Raw genomic sequence first — 16,126 nt, 5'->3', positions numbered from 1 at the left:
ATCTGAATTGGTTGAATCTGGAGAATAACGACCTCACGAGTTCTATACATTCAGCATCTTCAATATCTCAGCACAGAACTTATATTTTCACAGATTGAGATAAAGTGACTTGAACCGATCCAACATGGATAAATTTTTTGGGATGACTATTGTATAAAAACGACCATAAATTTCAATCCAAAAATCACTCGAGCGAAAAATCGAAGATAATTCGTACCTATCAAAGGCATTAGGCATGTGCCATTGGCAGTGCATCATCGATTGTTTTAATGAACAAAGTTCATAAAAATTGTACTACCCTAATGTTAACCACAGACATATAAATAACTTTCTACATGGGACTAGCTAGCTAGGATTACATCATGAAAAGTAATCAAAATTAAAATCTCACCATCATACGAATCTTAAGTCCTCACAACTTTAAATTTAGTCATGTTGTTCCGTACATGAATCATATATACAAATATTCTCGTGAGACGAATCTCGAACTCTACTCGATCTTTTTTATGCTAAAAGTGTAATTTTTCACTTTAAATGTGAATCATATTGACTCATCTTACGAAAATAAATCTATTGTGTCGTCTCACAAAAATAAATTATTTATTTTATATCAGCAGCTTTCATGAGCTGCTCTGCTCTGCTCATGAAAGTGCTCTTTTTTTCCCGAATTTGAAAAGTATATTTGTTTCTTCATCACGTGGTAACCCTATTTCTTGAAATAATTTCAAAGATGAATACTAATTAATGGTAACATCATGGGCCAATTTTTATTTTTTCTGAAATTTTTTTCTTTTTTTTAAATATATATAATAATAATGCAACCAATTGATAGAATGAAGTCAAAGTGATTTTTCTTTGAGTAATGGTCGCTTCAATCAAGATTCTTCAATATACATTTGATTTCGAGAAAATCAAGAAACATTACTAAAAATGAGAAATTCAAAACAAAACATGGTAAAAAACAAATATCCTTTGAGTAAATAAACCATGAAGAGTTGGGGTTTTTCATTTCCACAAAACCTTCTTCGGGCTCATCCTTGACAATCTGTTTTCAGATGCAAATGCTGCAAGATCCCGTAACGTCTCGCCTATCAAATCCTTGAAAATCAACCTTTCCAGATCCAAAATTGTCTCCGACATCTCCGTCGGGAAATCTTTCCAGCCTGTGATCTCGTCCCCGGTAAAGTCTTTCTTCAACAAGCCACATATGATGTCGTGCATATCTTCAGCATAACCTGGATCACGAATTCTTTGGAATTCTAACCAAACCTTATCAAGGGAAGGTCTTGTGACGTCGTCGTCGGTTGTCCAATGAACGCTCTTCCAAGGAGGCAGTCGTCTTATTGATTTAAGAAGTTCGGTGATTGTGTCAAAGACCGCCTTTCTTTGAAGCCTGGAGGCCTTGGATGAGTCCTGCCCTTTCTGAAACTGTTGCTTTTCTAGGAAAAGGAAAAGATCCGATTCACCTGGGAAGCGATTGGATGCACTTATAATATCCGAGATGTAAAGAAAATCCAACTCCTCGGAGGTTCCTTCGCTAATTGGTGAGACCCCAGTACTCCACGTTTCTTCTTCCATACTCCCATAATGATCTGAAAAATCCTCAAACATAATTACACTTGTAAAATCCTTAGGAAAAAATAAAAACCAGATTTAGAAGCTTAAAGCCACTAGCATAGAAGCATTTTCTCAACAGAAAACTGCGAATCTGGAAGTATTCAAGATTCTCGTATCACTCTACTATCATCTTCAAATGTCTATTATACATATGTAACTAAGGGCATGCATCCATTGGAATCCTAGTCGAGAACTCGAATCATTAATCCACATACGAAAAAGAAGACATCGGTACATACATGAATTAGAGACATTGATTTGTTTTACAAGGCGGGAAAAGTTGCCTTCACAAAGTCCAAACCAGAATTCCAATCAGCAAGGACCACATGGAACAGTTGTGGTCACTAGTGTGTCCCATTCATGCACAATTGGAGTATTTATTAGTCAGTTTTGGTTCCACATTCCAAAAACACTATCAACATCAATCATATTAAATACCTCTACCCAGACAAATATTCAAACTTTGGGATAAAATTATTATGCCAGGCTGCCAGCCATTCTTTAGGTGAAGGGATAAGCCAGAACGAGGCAGAGAGCGACAATCAACTTGTAAAGGGATTTCCTTTCGTCCCCATAACAAAGAAAGTCATTTTTTTATCTTACAGCAGTGGCAGCTAACCCATGGGTGACCTTGACCGTTGAAGTAAAGGTCGTTGTGATGGTAAACACCGATAGTGAAGACCGATACCCAAACACCGATGGTGATGGTAAAGTCCACACCATGTTACTTATGCACAAACTTGTCGCATACCCTCCATTAAATTTCACGAATTCAGGATTTTTATTTGGGAATAGTAGGAGAAGATAACTAGAACCCAACATTTCCCGCTCTATGCCTCGACCAAATCAAAGAGTGCAGTCTTGATTTGGAATTGGATGGAGAAGCTCATGTACTAAAAAATATTAAAAAACATGGTTCTTGGGCTTTTAATTTAGCTTTTCCGTTTAACTAAATCATCAAGAATTAGTGTAGGAGATTCAACAATTACCTTTGAAATGAATTTTACGCTTCGATGTGATGGGGGAAGGGGTGAAAGAACCATCCCTGTATAAGGAGGAGTCAAGAACAGAAACTGGGCTTGGTTGCATATCTGCTGCGGCAGTCATCTCTGCTATGCTGTGAAGCAGCTTATCACATCTCTCCAACAAAGTCCTCCCATCTGTTCTTGACCTCTGGAATTCAGCAACAAACATTAATTAAGTGAAAACTGACATTAATCACAAGATTTATGATCATAAATCATGAATGTGAATCACCTCTGTATCAGTGGATGTACTCAAGCTACTTCCAGAAATGGAGGCAGGTTCATCCTCTCCTGAATTGTTTGCTTTCTGATAATCTTTACCAGTTGCTTTCTTGCTCCGGGGAGGTCGGGAATTGGTCATTGGATCCGACCCGGTTATCCTTGCGTGGAGCTTCGGGGGGAGAGCCGGAAGGACACGGCGGTTGTCTGTTAACTCGTTTGCTCTTCTCTGAGTTTCGGAGATCAGAGGTTTAGGTTTAACCAGCGAGTTTGGCCGCCTGGCACGATGCGGAATCTGTGGAGGGGAGTTTTCGACTGGAACGGAGTAATTCCGACGAAATTGCTGTTCTGGGCTTCTACCATTTTCCGGCGGATACTCATTTTCCATTCTCCGGTGAATCGGCGAAGTTATTGATGATCTAGAAGGTTTCATCACAACTATAGGCGACTCGTCGTATACGAATTTCTGGTGGCGGGTATGATGATTTCGCTCCGCCGGCTTCGTTGAGTGCAAGAGTCCCTTGAGTTTCAGAGATTCGAGGATATTTTTCAAGGTTTCTAAATCTTTAGTGGGTTCCTCGATACCTCTCATTTTCAATCTCTTCTTGATCTCTCCCTGAGCTGAAACATTCTGCTTTGGCTCCGGTAAATTGTCAACTGAATCGAAGAAGCTCTTGGCATGCTGAGGTGCCTTCCACGGAGATAAGTTAACGCCATTATAGTCATTTATCGAGGAATTCTTCGTCGACGCACTGTTTAGCACTTCGTGACCGACAATGGGAGTATGCGATTGATTTTGCTGTTTGACGGGGAAATTGCTACTCTCCATGATGAATCGAGAGTGTAGGAAACCTCGGGAAACTCCTGATTCTGAAGAGGACCGCCGGAGCTCCGGCTTCTTTTCAGATTCTGAAGTATTTAGCGAATTCGGCATTGGCTCCAAGCCCATCAGCTTGGCAATAAGATTATGCGCTCCATACACTTGGGTATCAATGGCGACGCCATTCGACGGCGGCCGAATAGCAGCGCTTGAGTCAATCTCCTTCAAATGGAGTCCTCCCTTTTCATCGTCGGTTGCCCTGCTGTCAAGTGAAAGCCTCGGAGTTTCTTTGGGGAGCTTAAGCGGCAACTCCGCCGGCGGAAACCACTGTTTCATCCGCTCCGCGCTCGGCAGGACCTGCTGTTTCGGTTTTCCCGACTTCCTCGAATGAACCGGCGATGCTTCAGCTGATACCACCGACTCCGAAACTGTATCAACAACCTAGAAAAACATCACGAATAAAAAAAATTTAAAAAAAAACAAAGAAACCTCAAACAACGCCGTCGAATGAATAGATAACAAAAAGGTAAGAGTGTCGAGTAAAAAACCGGCGGGGGAAGGAGGCGCTTGGTGGAATGGAGGCGTTTCCCGGACAAAATCTGGTGGCGATCAAAAATCTGAAGAAGACCCGTCATGCAACCCATCTGTTTGTCCATCTGGTTCTCCATGTTCAGCTCAGGAACGAACCCAGTCGCCATTCTCCGGCCACAACCAGCTCACGTAACACATGTAAGAGGGGAGGAGATGGCCCGGTTTTGTTCAAGCTAAAAGTGACATTCGGGGCTTGTACTTATTTTGTAGCTGGGTTCCAAATAAACTGCCACGTGGCACTAGATTAAAAAAAGTCGGGCTGACAAAAAAACCCTCCAACCCCAAGCCCGGCTCACTCCCCTCCCGAACAGATCCCGACTCACTTTTTTCTCGACTTTAATTGTTTGGATTTTTTCGTCCCGATTAATATCGAGAGAGATCGAGAAAATAATATCTTTCGGTTGAATTTCAACTCTATTATTTTATTTTTTTTAAAAAAAAAATTATAATATTATTAACCCATTGAGCTAAAAAATTATACTTTTAAATAAAATAATATTGGATCAAATCCCATATAGAAATTGATCAACATATTCAAAAAAGTTAGCTTACAGATGATAATTTTTAGGCTTAAATTAAATAGTTAACTAATTCATCCAATAAAAAAAATTTCACACTGATATATTATAATTCAAATAAAATTATGCAAAATAAAAGAGAAATTAACTTTATTTTCTCTTTTATTTTGTGTGAGACCGTCTCACGGATCTTAATCTGTGAAACGGGTAAACCCTACCCATATTCACAATAAAAAGTAATACTCTTAGCATAAAAAGTAATACTTTTTCATGGATGACCCAAATAAGAGATCCGTCTCACAAATACGACCCGTGAGACCGTCTCACACAAGTTTTTGTCAATTTTCTAATATTTTAAAAATTATTTAAGATGTTTCTTGTCTTTATTTATAATTCTACTTATGAATTTATAAACAAAAATTATTCTTACCTATTCTTTTTTAATTATATAATATTACTTTAATCTTAATAATAAATAGTAAAATAAATAATTTAATTAAAAAATACATACACGCGAGTAACAGAGTTCGTGGATGATTGATTAGTCACTATTATTATTGAGTAAATTCTGAAGGTCTAATAAATAATATATAAACATTAAAACTAATATCATTAGTATACAGTGGATGTCAGATAAAAATCGAAAAAAAAAAATTATGTTAATATTTTTTAATTAATGAAAAGTAACTTCTTTTACTTTTACATAAATTTTTGATAAATTTTTATTGGTATTACACATATGATTAATAAAGAATATATAAAAAGAATCCTTCCAGATAAAAACCACAAGAAGTGCACTCCAAGAACCTGGTAGGAAAGTTGGGAAAATGAAATTATATTTCTGAACGTTTTATTACACGACAACTTCCATCTTCCCGTTAGAAACATGAAACAACCTAGTCTATTGGTCTTCAAACAAGACAGCATAACTTACACTAAAACCCCCATCAGCAGAACTGAAACAGGTTTTTTTTAAGGAAGGGGATAGCAGAAGACTATAAGATAAGAAGCCCCGACACGAAGAAGAAACGAACCGGCTTGAGTACACGTCTATATAGGCTGGCCTTTTGGAATAATTTGATCTTTGAACCACATGTAAATCGGCACCAGTACATAATATGTAGCCGCGATAGCACCAACAAGGAACCGCACAAGAAACATGAATGGATTTACTGGTTTTGAGATGTCTTCTGCCTTGGGACCAAGCTGCAATTGTAATGTGTATAAATGTTAATCAACGAGTAACTAAGACATTCGACTAAAGCGAAAATGTCAGATGACCATCGACGGAAAAGAACTAAAGAAAAAATGGTCTAAACTCTGAAGTTGATTGTCAAGAAGAGTAACATTAAGAGTGCTATATATAGAATGATACAAGAAAATTACCTGCAAAGGAGAGTCTCCAGATGCAGGTTTAACACCCGTAACGGAACATCCCATGATCAGCCCATGTCTGCGAACCCCACGATACCATTTTGGACCAATTCTCTTCAGTTTAACATCCGTGAATCCTGCCTTTTCAAACCATTCAATGTACTCTTCCTCCTTTGGGAAGAGCATCCACACATCTGCAAAGAAGCGAGATAACCAAAATGTTGGATGCACAGGCCCAATTAGGCATGCCTTTCCCCCAAGTTTCAGAACTCTGTAGGCTTCCTTGATCCCACGTTGCGGGTCTGGCCAGTACTCAATACTGGAAAGAAGCACAAAATCATTGAACTTCAATAAGATTTTCCAAGAAATGCCTTTTCACGATGAAAAATTTCTAGTTGCAAAAGTATTTGCTTAAAATAGTTGTAACTGTATGCTGATATTTCCACATTTTTTCTCATAACAAAGTGTCAGAATATCCATAAGTTGCTCGAATTCAACGACTCCATTCCCCTCGACTTTTGCTTTGACTTGAAGAGAACTTTTCATTTACAAATTCATAAAAGGAGGAACCAGGAAAGCGGTTAAAATCAATAATCACACAAGATAACATTTAATAGTTCACAAAAATGCTTCTGCATCAAAAGACACTGACCAGATCAGTTGAAATGTTAGTAACATAATTAAACTAGCACAAGAACGTCCATATGCAACATCTCTGTACAAAAATAAAAAGCAACACATGTTTCAAACAAAATTTTAGGCAATCAAACAAAACTTGCGTAATAACTAAACCAATCAATAACCACAAAACATTATTCCACTACATTCCCTCATAGGCTCCTTGTCTTTAGCCTTGGCAAGCTGTTGAGGTGACAGGTCCACAGAATTGTAACATTCTTAGCTTCCACAACATTGACCATTCCCGAGCCTTCACCACCAGCAACAACATTCATACCACTATTATTCAAAATTTAATGATTGTTCCTATCTATGTACAAAATTTGCCGTTTTGAAAGTATTGGCTTCAAACAATTCCAACTCTTGTAAATAATTCTACAGTCTTGTTATAATTAAGTCTCATACTATCAAGTGGCTCAAAATTCAATCCTCTTAACTCTTGCTTTGACCTGAGGAGAAGATAACTTTTCGTGTACAAATTCACTCTATGAGGGACAAAGAAAGCAATTGAAGTTCATAATAATCACGTAATGCTAACATTTCGATGTTCCCAAAAGCTTCTACATTAAAAAATCACTAACCAAAGCAGTTGAAATATGAAACATAATTAAACTAACAATTTGCACAATCTCCAAAACGTAACATCTCAGTTCAAGAACTAAAAGAGAGATATTATTGAAATCAAGCTTCAGGCAATCAAACAAAAACTTAATGCATAACAGCATTCAAGAATTACCTCCCCGCAGACACATATCTATCGGCGTAATCCGTTTCGAAAGGTAGATCCTCGGCATCACCCTGCATTATCCTACATTCCTTCAAAGGCTCCTTCTCTTTAGCCTTGTTAAGCTGGTGGGGTGACTGATCAAGAATTGTAACATTCTTGGCATCCACAAACTTAACTATTCCCAAAGTAGTGAAACCCGTGCCTCCACCAACATCAACCACAACCAAGTTTCTATCACTCAAATCAGCTGGCTCTAAGGCCTCATCCCTCATGTCGTCAGTCCAATGACAAGGGTTTATAATATGGTCATACACAATTGACAGAAACCTATAAAACCAAAAGGCCTCTTCCTTGTGTTGTATGAGTCTGGGCTGTGAAACTGGCCTGGAGACTGAAACACTGGACTTGGGAGAGATTAGGGCTTCCTTCTTCGGAGGAGCGATCCTTGTTCTGAGAACCGGATTTTGAGCTCCATGGAGCATTGAAGATGCCATTAAATCACCAAATAGAAAGTACCCAGAAGTAAAAAGTTTCGATCTTTGAGATTACTTCCAAAAATGTGAAGCATTCCCCACAAATTTATAAGCGAAAAACTCTTCGTTTCTTGTGGAAAAAGCGGCATTGAGTGCCACGACTAGTCAAGAATCCACGGCGCTTTAAATTTGTGTGGGCGTAGCTTGTAGAGACGGTAATAGTTAAGGATTGCAATGCACTGGGCGGTGGTGTTTGTCATCCATATCCTTATCTTCAAATTCTATCCTCACCTCCGTATCCGTCTTAATCTCCGTTTTTTCGAGTTCCGAAAATCACCAAATCTGAAATTTCGTGGATCAACTTCTCATCTCTGCCTCATCCCTGTTTTAAAAATATTAATATGACAAAACGAAGACGGATTTGGAGATTTTCTCGAACCAAAACTTATTTTTTTATTATTATTAGAGATAATATTAATATTAATAATAATATTATTATTATTAATATTTTAAAAAATAATATTATTATTATATTATGAATACTAATAATACTATTATTTTATTATTGATATTATTTTTGGAGGAAGTTGGTGAAAAATCCCCAATCAAAATATTTCTTTGGGTTCACTCTCTATCCACAAAATTGTGGTACTTTGTCATACAAAATGTGGTACACTTCATGTGAAAATGTGGTACTAAAAAAGTACCCAGGGGACTGAACACAAAAAAAATTGACGGATGGGGACTGAAGGCCAATTTCCCGTTTTCGGGGCGGGTTCGGAGATTTCGGGGATGAGGATAGTAATCTCATACCCGTTTCGAAATACATCGAGGATTTTTTTTAAATCCCCATACCCGAACCCGAATCCGAACCCGAAAAAATCGGAGATCTCCATCCTCGTTTCAAATTTTCCCCATAAAATCCCAAACTCATAAGAAAAGTTGTCATCCATCGTAGTTTTTGGCCAAACCATTAGGCTTGCTTTTGAATAAGTTTATTTTTATATAGCATTGCCTATTAAATAGTTTTCATTATTTTAACGTAACAACCTCAAAATCATATTTTAAAAAATAGAATAGCTTTAAGAAATTCTCTCCTTCGATATTTTGCGCAAATTATTAAAAATTATAAGCATCAACATTTTGTATTAAAAAATACAATAAATCATAAACAAAACATTCGATTCATCTATTTCTCATTAAAACATATTAAAATATCATGTATATTTTAGTTCAACGTACAATAAGTTTTCTCACTGTGCTCATAAAAAATAAAATATTATTATAATAATTAAATTCATAAAAATTTTGGATGAGATGATTTTTACAAATTACTTTTTTTGGAGTCTGCAGTATTACTGAATTTTATTAAATAATATTATTTTTTTAATTTAATTTATAATACTATTAATTCAATAATCCTTTTTTATGTTAATATAATCCGTTAATATAATTCTATTATGTTTATAACACTATTTTTTTAATTCAATTTATAATACTATTAATTCAATAATCCTTTTTTATGTTAATATAATTCTATTATGTTTATAAAACTATAAAATTGTAGTATTAATTAGTGTATAATTATATTATCAGAAATGTCCTACATCAGTCAAAAAATAAACAGGCCAGCAAACTAATAATAACTAGAACAATGCAAACAAAATCTCAAATAGGTTCTTAGAGACGAAAGATGACTGAAATGTATCAATATCACAACACAAACCAAGTATCAAAGTCTAAGATAATTTGTCCAAGCATCCCCAATCGCTAATTTAAGGCCTCCTGTGGACTCAAATCATCATATGATACTAAACCCCTTTGTCCACCGGGGCTAAGTGAAGGGGAGGACGGCTTCACTGGACGGTTTCTAGGAGCAGCTGCACCAGAAGATCTAGATCGAGATGAACTACGGCTCCTGGAGCCTGAAGAAGACCTTCCCCCGACACGTGTGGGTTCATTATTCCTTTTTGGGCCAAGACGGGACTTTAATTTGTCACTCATTACAGGGCGCCTATCTGCAGGACTGGGACTGCGAACAGGGTTTCTATTATGGTTCCTGTCACGACCACGGTAGGACACAGGGCTTCGAGAAATAGACCTGCTCCGGCTCCTCCTTTCATATCTAATTCGAATGACGTTAAAAATGAATCCCTACCTTGGTATATAATAACATTTCAGAAAGACCAAAATTTGCCAAAATGGCAAAGGGTGTTGTGAGTGAAAAAGGTGAGGGAGGGATAGTCAAACCTGGGTGGGCTCCTGCGCCTTCTGGGTGGGCTCCTGTAATTTCTTGGTGGTGAGCGTTCTGAATATCTGAAAAATCGTCACAATTCCAAAAACGGAACTAGAAATCGTGAGACCGAATAACATTTAAGCGTGTAAATAGGCACGGAGATGAACAGGCAGGTTTACAATCGCTTTAATCCATAATCAGCAGCCAACATTAGAGTTCATCTAGATAACATTTAAATCTACAAATATTGCACAACATGCTAAGCAGAGGGTGTAAATGTAACATCGCAAATCCAAATTTTCGTTAGGCGTCAGAAAATTACCTGTCATGGTACCTTCGAGTGTTTCTTCCACCATACCTATAAGATCTATATTCTGGAGATGGTGTACGATATTTTCTCACAAAGGAGTACCGCTCAGTAAATCCCCGCCCTTTTTTAATGCGCTTCTGAGTTCCACCTGGAGAGCGGCTTCTAGAAAAATTTCGACCTTGACTAGATGCAGAAGGTTGAGGTCCTTTGTTTGAAGGACGTTCTACAGGACTCCTTGAAGGATTTTTCTCAACTTGCTGGTCAGAAGCTCTAGGAAATTCATCACTATTTTGGAGTCTAGGACTTCTGCTCGGAGTGCCATGAGTACTAAATCTTTGCCTTCCATGAGGACTAATAATCATTTAAAAAATAAAAAATAGTTGTGATCAATATCCCAGAAGGTCAACAATAATATAATCATTTTCAAAATTTGGTGTTGAACATTGTAAAACTCAGTGAATCATGAATAGCTCCGAAAGCATGCGTTGATAAGCTACCTGAATCTTACTGACCCATCAGTTTTGTGAATTTCTCGGGAAATTTCACTCTTGTTGAGATCTGCCCCATGTCCGTTATTCAAAAGATTATTATTCTTCAGAGAAAACTGTCCCTCTTCATCAGTTGATGTATCCCTTGTGTGCTTCTGTTTCACATCATTTAGCTGCACTGTAAATCCAACGAAAGGACAGCTAAATTTTACTTTTTAACTTCAAATATCTAGTCGCATCATAAAAGAAAACAGATACTACATATAGTAATACAAAACTAAATTTGTTTCGTTCCCTAATTGAGATATTTGAAACAATGAAATCATTTATTCACAGCAGCAACAAGATACCAAGACTTTGACCTGCTGGCTTCTCCCCTTCTTTGCTCAACATCTTGGTTTTATCTGAAGATTTGCCCCTAGTCCTATTTTTTGCATCAGAGCTAGCGCTTTTGCTACTTCTGGTGCTACTGCTACCACTGCTGTTACTATCAGTATCACTAGAGCTTTCCACATTCCTGAGAATGAATTTGATAGGACACATATCAATGAGAACTAGATAGGTAATATTAATGGTAGATAAATTGTGCCTCAAAGATTTGAATCCAAGATTTTGAAGGAGATGGAACAGTAGAACAGTTCCACTATCCTCTTTTAACCACTTTTTGAAGTAGGCATCATATCCAGGAATTAAAATTAGTTCGTCATATTATAAAAGATCAGGGGCAAACATTATTCTCATGCTTGCCCTGATAAAATTAGGATAAAACTACGCTAAAAAAACCTTTTGGACTTTCGTTTTGATCTTCCATTGCGTTGAGCTATTCTCCTTTTTTTCCCACGTTGGTGTCTTTCCCTTGTTGTCAACCTCCTCTTCTTCCTCCGTCTCCTATCACTGGATGAACTAGAAGAGTAAGTGTCAGACTCAGAATCAGAAGAGGAATCTGTCTCTGATGAAGAGGAATCTGAGTCTGTATCCGAAGAATTGGATGAGGAGTATTGCCGCCTTCTCTTTCTTCTAAGATCTTTAGGCGATGCTTTTTGATTACCTTTTCCTACATTGTGTCACAAGCTAACATTTAAAAAACAAAAATGCTAAAGAATCTAAAAGTCAACCACCCAACTCAAAATCGAACAGATACCTTTCTTTACTTCAACCTTTTTTGACCCAACTGAATTTCGCTTCTCAGTCCCAGATGTCTCACGACTCTCACCACAATCCACAATTTTTACAAACCCAGAGGGTTTTCCATCAGCCGTTCCTATCTGCTCAACTTTCTTAACAATATCCATTCCTCTCACAACCTTTCCAAAAACAACATGTTTCCTGCAACATATAAGGAAACAATCACAAATCAGTTTTGCAATCACATCCGATTTTGCATACCCCGAGACCAAAATAAGGATGAAGGAAATCATCACTTTAACATATTTAACTAACTAAGCATATAATCACATACCCATCCAGATGAGGTTGGTGTTTAAATATTATAAAGAATTGAGATCCATTTGTGTTTGGTCCACTATTAGCCATGGACAGAAAGCCAGGCTCGCTATGATCCAACCTAAAGTTTTCATCTGCAAGCAAAGAATAAATATGTAAATCATCATTAAAGAATGAGACAACTACATAAGCTCAAGCATACAAAAAAATCACCTGCGAATTTCCCTCCATAAATGCTTTCTCCACCAGTGCCTGCAAACCACTAAAAGGTTGTGCCTTACAAGTCTAGGAATGAAGAAGGAAGTTATACTAACTACCAAGCATCTGTCTCGAAGTACAAGAAACTGAACTGAGAAGAAAAACGTACCATTTCCTTGGGAAAAATCCCCACCCTAAAAAAAGTAAAAAACAGATTAACAATTCCAAATAATATCAACATACCTTGTAAAGCTAAAAGCATTCAATCACAGAAAAGGTAAGTACAGCCGATTATGTCCTTTCGACAAGACGAAGAAAGAGGAATTTTGAAACAAAACATCACCAGCATACTTTCTATAAATTTGTTGCATTGACAAGAATTGCACATTACATGAAGGCCTGAGAAATGCTGAGAAAAGGAACCTTATAAAAAATAAATATGTTATCATTATCTTTCAATTTATTATCTCATTCTTCGTCATCTCATTTCACTATCATCTCATTCGTCATCTCATCAGACTAGCCCAGCGGCGCTTAAGTCGAATTATCTACTATGACATAGCTAAAATTCCACACTGTTATTTTATTTGTCCAATTGGTACAAAAATTATTATAGAAAATACGTATTGTGGGTAATTTTACACATCTCGGATCAAAATATAATCATGTATATATTTCTGATAAGATCAATTCAGTAACTATAGATCTCTGTCCCTGCCACACACGCACTGCCCTCGGGAACAAATGAATCATGAAATATGTGTTCTTGCTGCCCAAGTTGCAATATGTTGCAGCTACTATGAAAAGCAGAAATTCGAGAAATGAAAACTATTTGCTAATCAAACAGAGTAACAAATAGACAGGACAATAAATGCATGAGTCGATCTTAAGGATACAGGGTCCTTTTAGGTCTAAATATAAGAATCGGACATGACAAGATAAGAGATAGGGAAGAACATTACAAATCCTCTCACACTCAGATACGTTAGCAAATATGAATCCGAGCTAACTACTGTGAAAGCATAACAAAAATAATATGCATCCATGAAAATTAACAAAAAGACAGCAGATAAAAAGGAAACATGAATATGCTCTTCCGCAAATAAATGTTCTCTATAGAACATCGAGACCATACTTGTGTCATGAATCCTCTAATTATCCTATGAAATGTGGAACCCTTATAGTGCAGAGGTTTCCCTGTTGATACTCCAATTCCTTTCTCACCTGCATGACATAAGTATGATTGATCAATCAAAAAACATAGAAAGAGAAGATATCAGAGAGAATAAAGAGAAACAGCATTTCTACTCCCATGAAGACTACGCCCTAAAGGTTATTAACTACTAACTATATCATTCAAGTATGTGAATGTTAGTGAATCTAACAATCTTAGATGATCAAAAGTTTTATTGTGCCTTACTACTTTTAAAGCAACGGTTCATTTTTATTCTTACTCACCATTTTCCTAGAGATTTCCAGGAAGACAAATCTCTGTGAAGTACTGACTGATGGAGAATTGATATGTTGTGCAATGATTCTAATCATATATTAATTTTCAACCGCAAACATGTTACAAACAAATAAAATAACTTATGATTATGAAATTATATTTCATATAATTGTCATTTTATTGCAAATGAAACAAAAATTCATGTGCAATTTAGTTTTGACTGTATTAAATATGTCGCATTGCTACTTGTGGGCATTGCTTACTAAAACAGCATAACAATTTCTTTTCATTTACAGTATGTTATTTCAAAATAGATATAATAAAATTCAAAATTTAAACCCCAAATATCCACTTAGTGTATTTCAGATATGTCCCACTCTTTTGAATCAAAGACCAGAGATAGTAGAGGAATTAGTTATTGCTTTTCTTTCAACTTCCAACTTGGGTATGCAGAAATATATGCTTGGTGAAGAATACTATTGACACTCAAGTATCATAATGCATCAAGACACCGGTACTGCGATACATAAATTTGTAAGATCGTTTCTCTAAAGGTATTGCTGATGCTATCATCCAAGCAAAAAGTAGAGAGAGCTTTAATGTTGACAGTGCACATCAGCAATATACCATACCAGTGCAAAGTGCCCGAAAATTTTCTGCTGTCTTGGGCACAACATTGGCAAACAACTGCGTTCCATCAAAAAGTAGAAAGAATAAATAAGAAACAGGCAAGATGATATACAAAGATACAAGGTTATTGAAGGTCTTATGGTAAAGGAATCACCTCAATAACAATTTTTTCCCCGGGTCCTCCATCGATGGATACATCCAAGTAAACTAGTGGATTATCTATTTTCTTCATAGTTTCTCCACACAACACTATGACGTTATCACTTAGGCAGAGGGATTGGCTGCAATACGTTAAAAGGATTTAAAGAGTAACCCGTGTTCTAAGAGTTCCTCATGCATAATTCTGAGTTGTCAGTTACCAAAAAAGTAGAATTAAAGCAACATTTGGTACTCAGTAAATAAGAATAAAATAACTGACATGAACAACAATATTGAAATGAAAATGCAAACTATTGGCACCAACCAAAAATGAGTGAAGGAATAATGTAATGAAAATCTGGATGTCAAAAACAAGTAAAAAGGTATTTTTTTTTAAAGGATTATAGCCGTATCTAGAAGCACATCGCAGTAGGTGACATCACAAAAGCATACAACCTTAAGCCCAGAATCATAAATCAGGACATACAACTGCCGAACTGGAGGACGAGAGAAATTGAGCAGTCGTCCGCAAAAATGGCAAAAAAACCGCTAGAAAGATCAAAATCATAGCAAGAACATTGCAGAGAAATTACAATCTTCGATTCACAAAAACCCTAAGCATAAAACCTTAAGCCCAGAATCATAAATCAGATAATACAACTGCCGAACTGGAGGACTAGAGAAATTGAGCAGTTGTCCGCAAAAATGGCAAAAAAAACCGCTAGAAACATCAAAATCATATCAAGAACATTGCAGAGAAATTACAATCTTCGATTCACAAAAACCCTAAACCCTACTACTCGAAACATTCCTGCGCAATAAACAATGACTTTACCAAGTAAAGCACCAGTCTTTCTCGTGCAGAATCACGAGTAGCTACGAAAGATTCAGAGAAAAACCGAGGGAACCCCTTCGTGCAGAGAATATTGGGCGTCGGCGGAGCTAGACAGTACTGAAAAAGTGAGGTTAGCAGATTGATACATAACTAGTATAATTGTATAAAACACTGAATTGGTAGACGATTCAAATACGAGATTATTCATAAATTAGTAAATTGATACATAAATTAGTATAAACGACTTTAATAATATATGAATTAAATAAAAAATCTGTTTTATTCTTAAATTAAATTATTTTTAATTCCAATCATTATTATTAAATTCAATTAAACATGTATTTTCTTTCGAGAAT

The 16,126-nt window shown here is 36.5% G+C and overlaps 3 protein-coding genes across 3 annotated transcripts; all 3 read right to left on the bottom strand.

The window, feature by feature from the left end:
• Positions 1-829: 829 nt before the first annotated feature.
• LOC140980933 (uncharacterized) lies at positions 830-4,441 on the bottom strand. Its single transcript, XM_073447057.1, has 4 exons — positions 4,230-4,441; positions 2,875-4,122; positions 2,607-2,790; positions 830-1,592 (listed from the first exon to the last, which is right to left on the bottom strand). Exons 1-4 carry the CDS (start codon positions 4,377-4,379, stop codon positions 1,006-1,008), a joined length of 2,169 nt encoding a protein of 722 aa, XP_073303158.1. The 5' UTR covers positions 4,380-4,441; the 3' UTR covers positions 830-1,005.
• A 1,168-nt stretch (positions 4,442-5,609) lies between these two features.
• LOC140981510 (2-methyl-6-phytyl-1,4-hydroquinone methyltransferase, chloroplastic-like) lies at positions 5,610-8,271 on the bottom strand. The gene is made up of 3 exons (XM_073447930.1): positions 7,579-8,271; positions 6,177-6,483; positions 5,610-5,996 (listed from the first exon to the last, which is right to left on the bottom strand). Exons 1-3 carry the CDS (start codon positions 8,061-8,063, stop codon positions 5,841-5,843), a joined length of 948 nt encoding a protein of 315 aa, XP_073304031.1. The 5' UTR covers positions 8,064-8,271; the 3' UTR covers positions 5,610-5,840.
• Positions 8,272-9,603: 1,332 nt separating this feature from the next.
• LOC140980661 (peptidyl-prolyl cis-trans isomerase CYP63-like) lies at positions 9,604-15,925 on the bottom strand. The gene is made up of 14 exons (XM_073446630.1): positions 15,771-15,925; positions 14,952-15,140; positions 14,800-14,854; positions 13,853-13,941; positions 12,887-12,911; positions 12,733-12,771; positions 12,536-12,653; positions 12,218-12,402; positions 11,860-12,130; positions 11,427-11,593; positions 11,086-11,254; positions 10,601-10,939; positions 10,293-10,358; positions 9,604-10,167 (listed from the first exon to the last, which is right to left on the bottom strand). The coding sequence occupies exons 2-14, from the start codon at positions 15,027-15,029 to the stop codon at positions 9,813-9,815; spliced, it is 1,956 nt and encodes a 651-aa protein (XP_073302731.1). The 5' UTR covers positions 15,030-15,140; positions 15,771-15,925; the 3' UTR covers positions 9,604-9,812.
• Positions 15,926-16,126: the final 201 nt, after the last annotated feature.

This window comes from Primulina huaijiensis, chromosome 7 (assembly GCF_012295235.1).
Source record: "Primulina huaijiensis isolate GDHJ02 chromosome 7, ASM1229523v2, whole genome shotgun sequence".
NCBI classification, from domain to species: domain Eukaryota; kingdom Viridiplantae; phylum Streptophyta; class Magnoliopsida; order Lamiales; family Gesneriaceae; genus Primulina; species Primulina huaijiensis.
Note: the sequence above shows the minus strand (reverse complement) of the source record. Positions and strands in the feature narration are given on the sequence as shown.

Bases quoted from the DNA above. Each gene is read 5' to 3' on its own strand.
- LOC140980933 (XM_073447057.1), bottom strand. From the start codon at position 4,379: ATGGCGACTGGGTTCGTTCCTGAGCTGAACATGGAGAACCAGATGGAC. The intron at 4,123-4,229 runs GTTTTTTACTCG...ATGTTTTTCTAG, and splicing joins AGCGCCTCCTTCCCCCGCCG to GTTGTTGATACAGTTTCGGA. The intron at 2,791-2,874 runs GTGATTCACATT...GCTGAATTCCAG, and splicing joins GTACATCCACTGATACAGAG to AGGTCAAGAACAGATGGGAG.
- LOC140981510 (XM_073447930.1), bottom strand. From the start codon at position 8,063: ATGGCATCTTCAATGCTCCATGGAGCTCAAAATCCGGTTCTCAGAACA. The intron at 6,484-7,578 runs GTAATTCTTGAA...GCTTCTTTCCAG, and splicing joins AGATATGTGTCTGCGGGGAG to TATTGAGTACTGGCCAGACC. The intron at 5,997-6,176 runs GTAATTTTCTTG...TTACAATTGCAG, and splicing joins CTGGAGACTCTCCTTTGCAG to CTTGGTCCCAAGGCAGAAGA.
- LOC140980661 (XM_073446630.1), bottom strand. From the start codon at position 15,029: ATGAAGAAAATAGATAATCCACTAGTTTACTTGGATGTATCCATCGAT. The intron at 12,131-12,217 runs GTATCTGTTCGA...GACACAATGTAG, and splicing joins AAAGGTTGAAGTAAAGAAAG to GAAAAGGTAATCAAAAAGCA. The intron at 11,255-11,426 runs GTATCTTGTTGC...TTGGATTTACAG, and splicing joins GCCAGCAGGTCAAAGTCTTG to TGCAGCTAAATGATGTGAAA.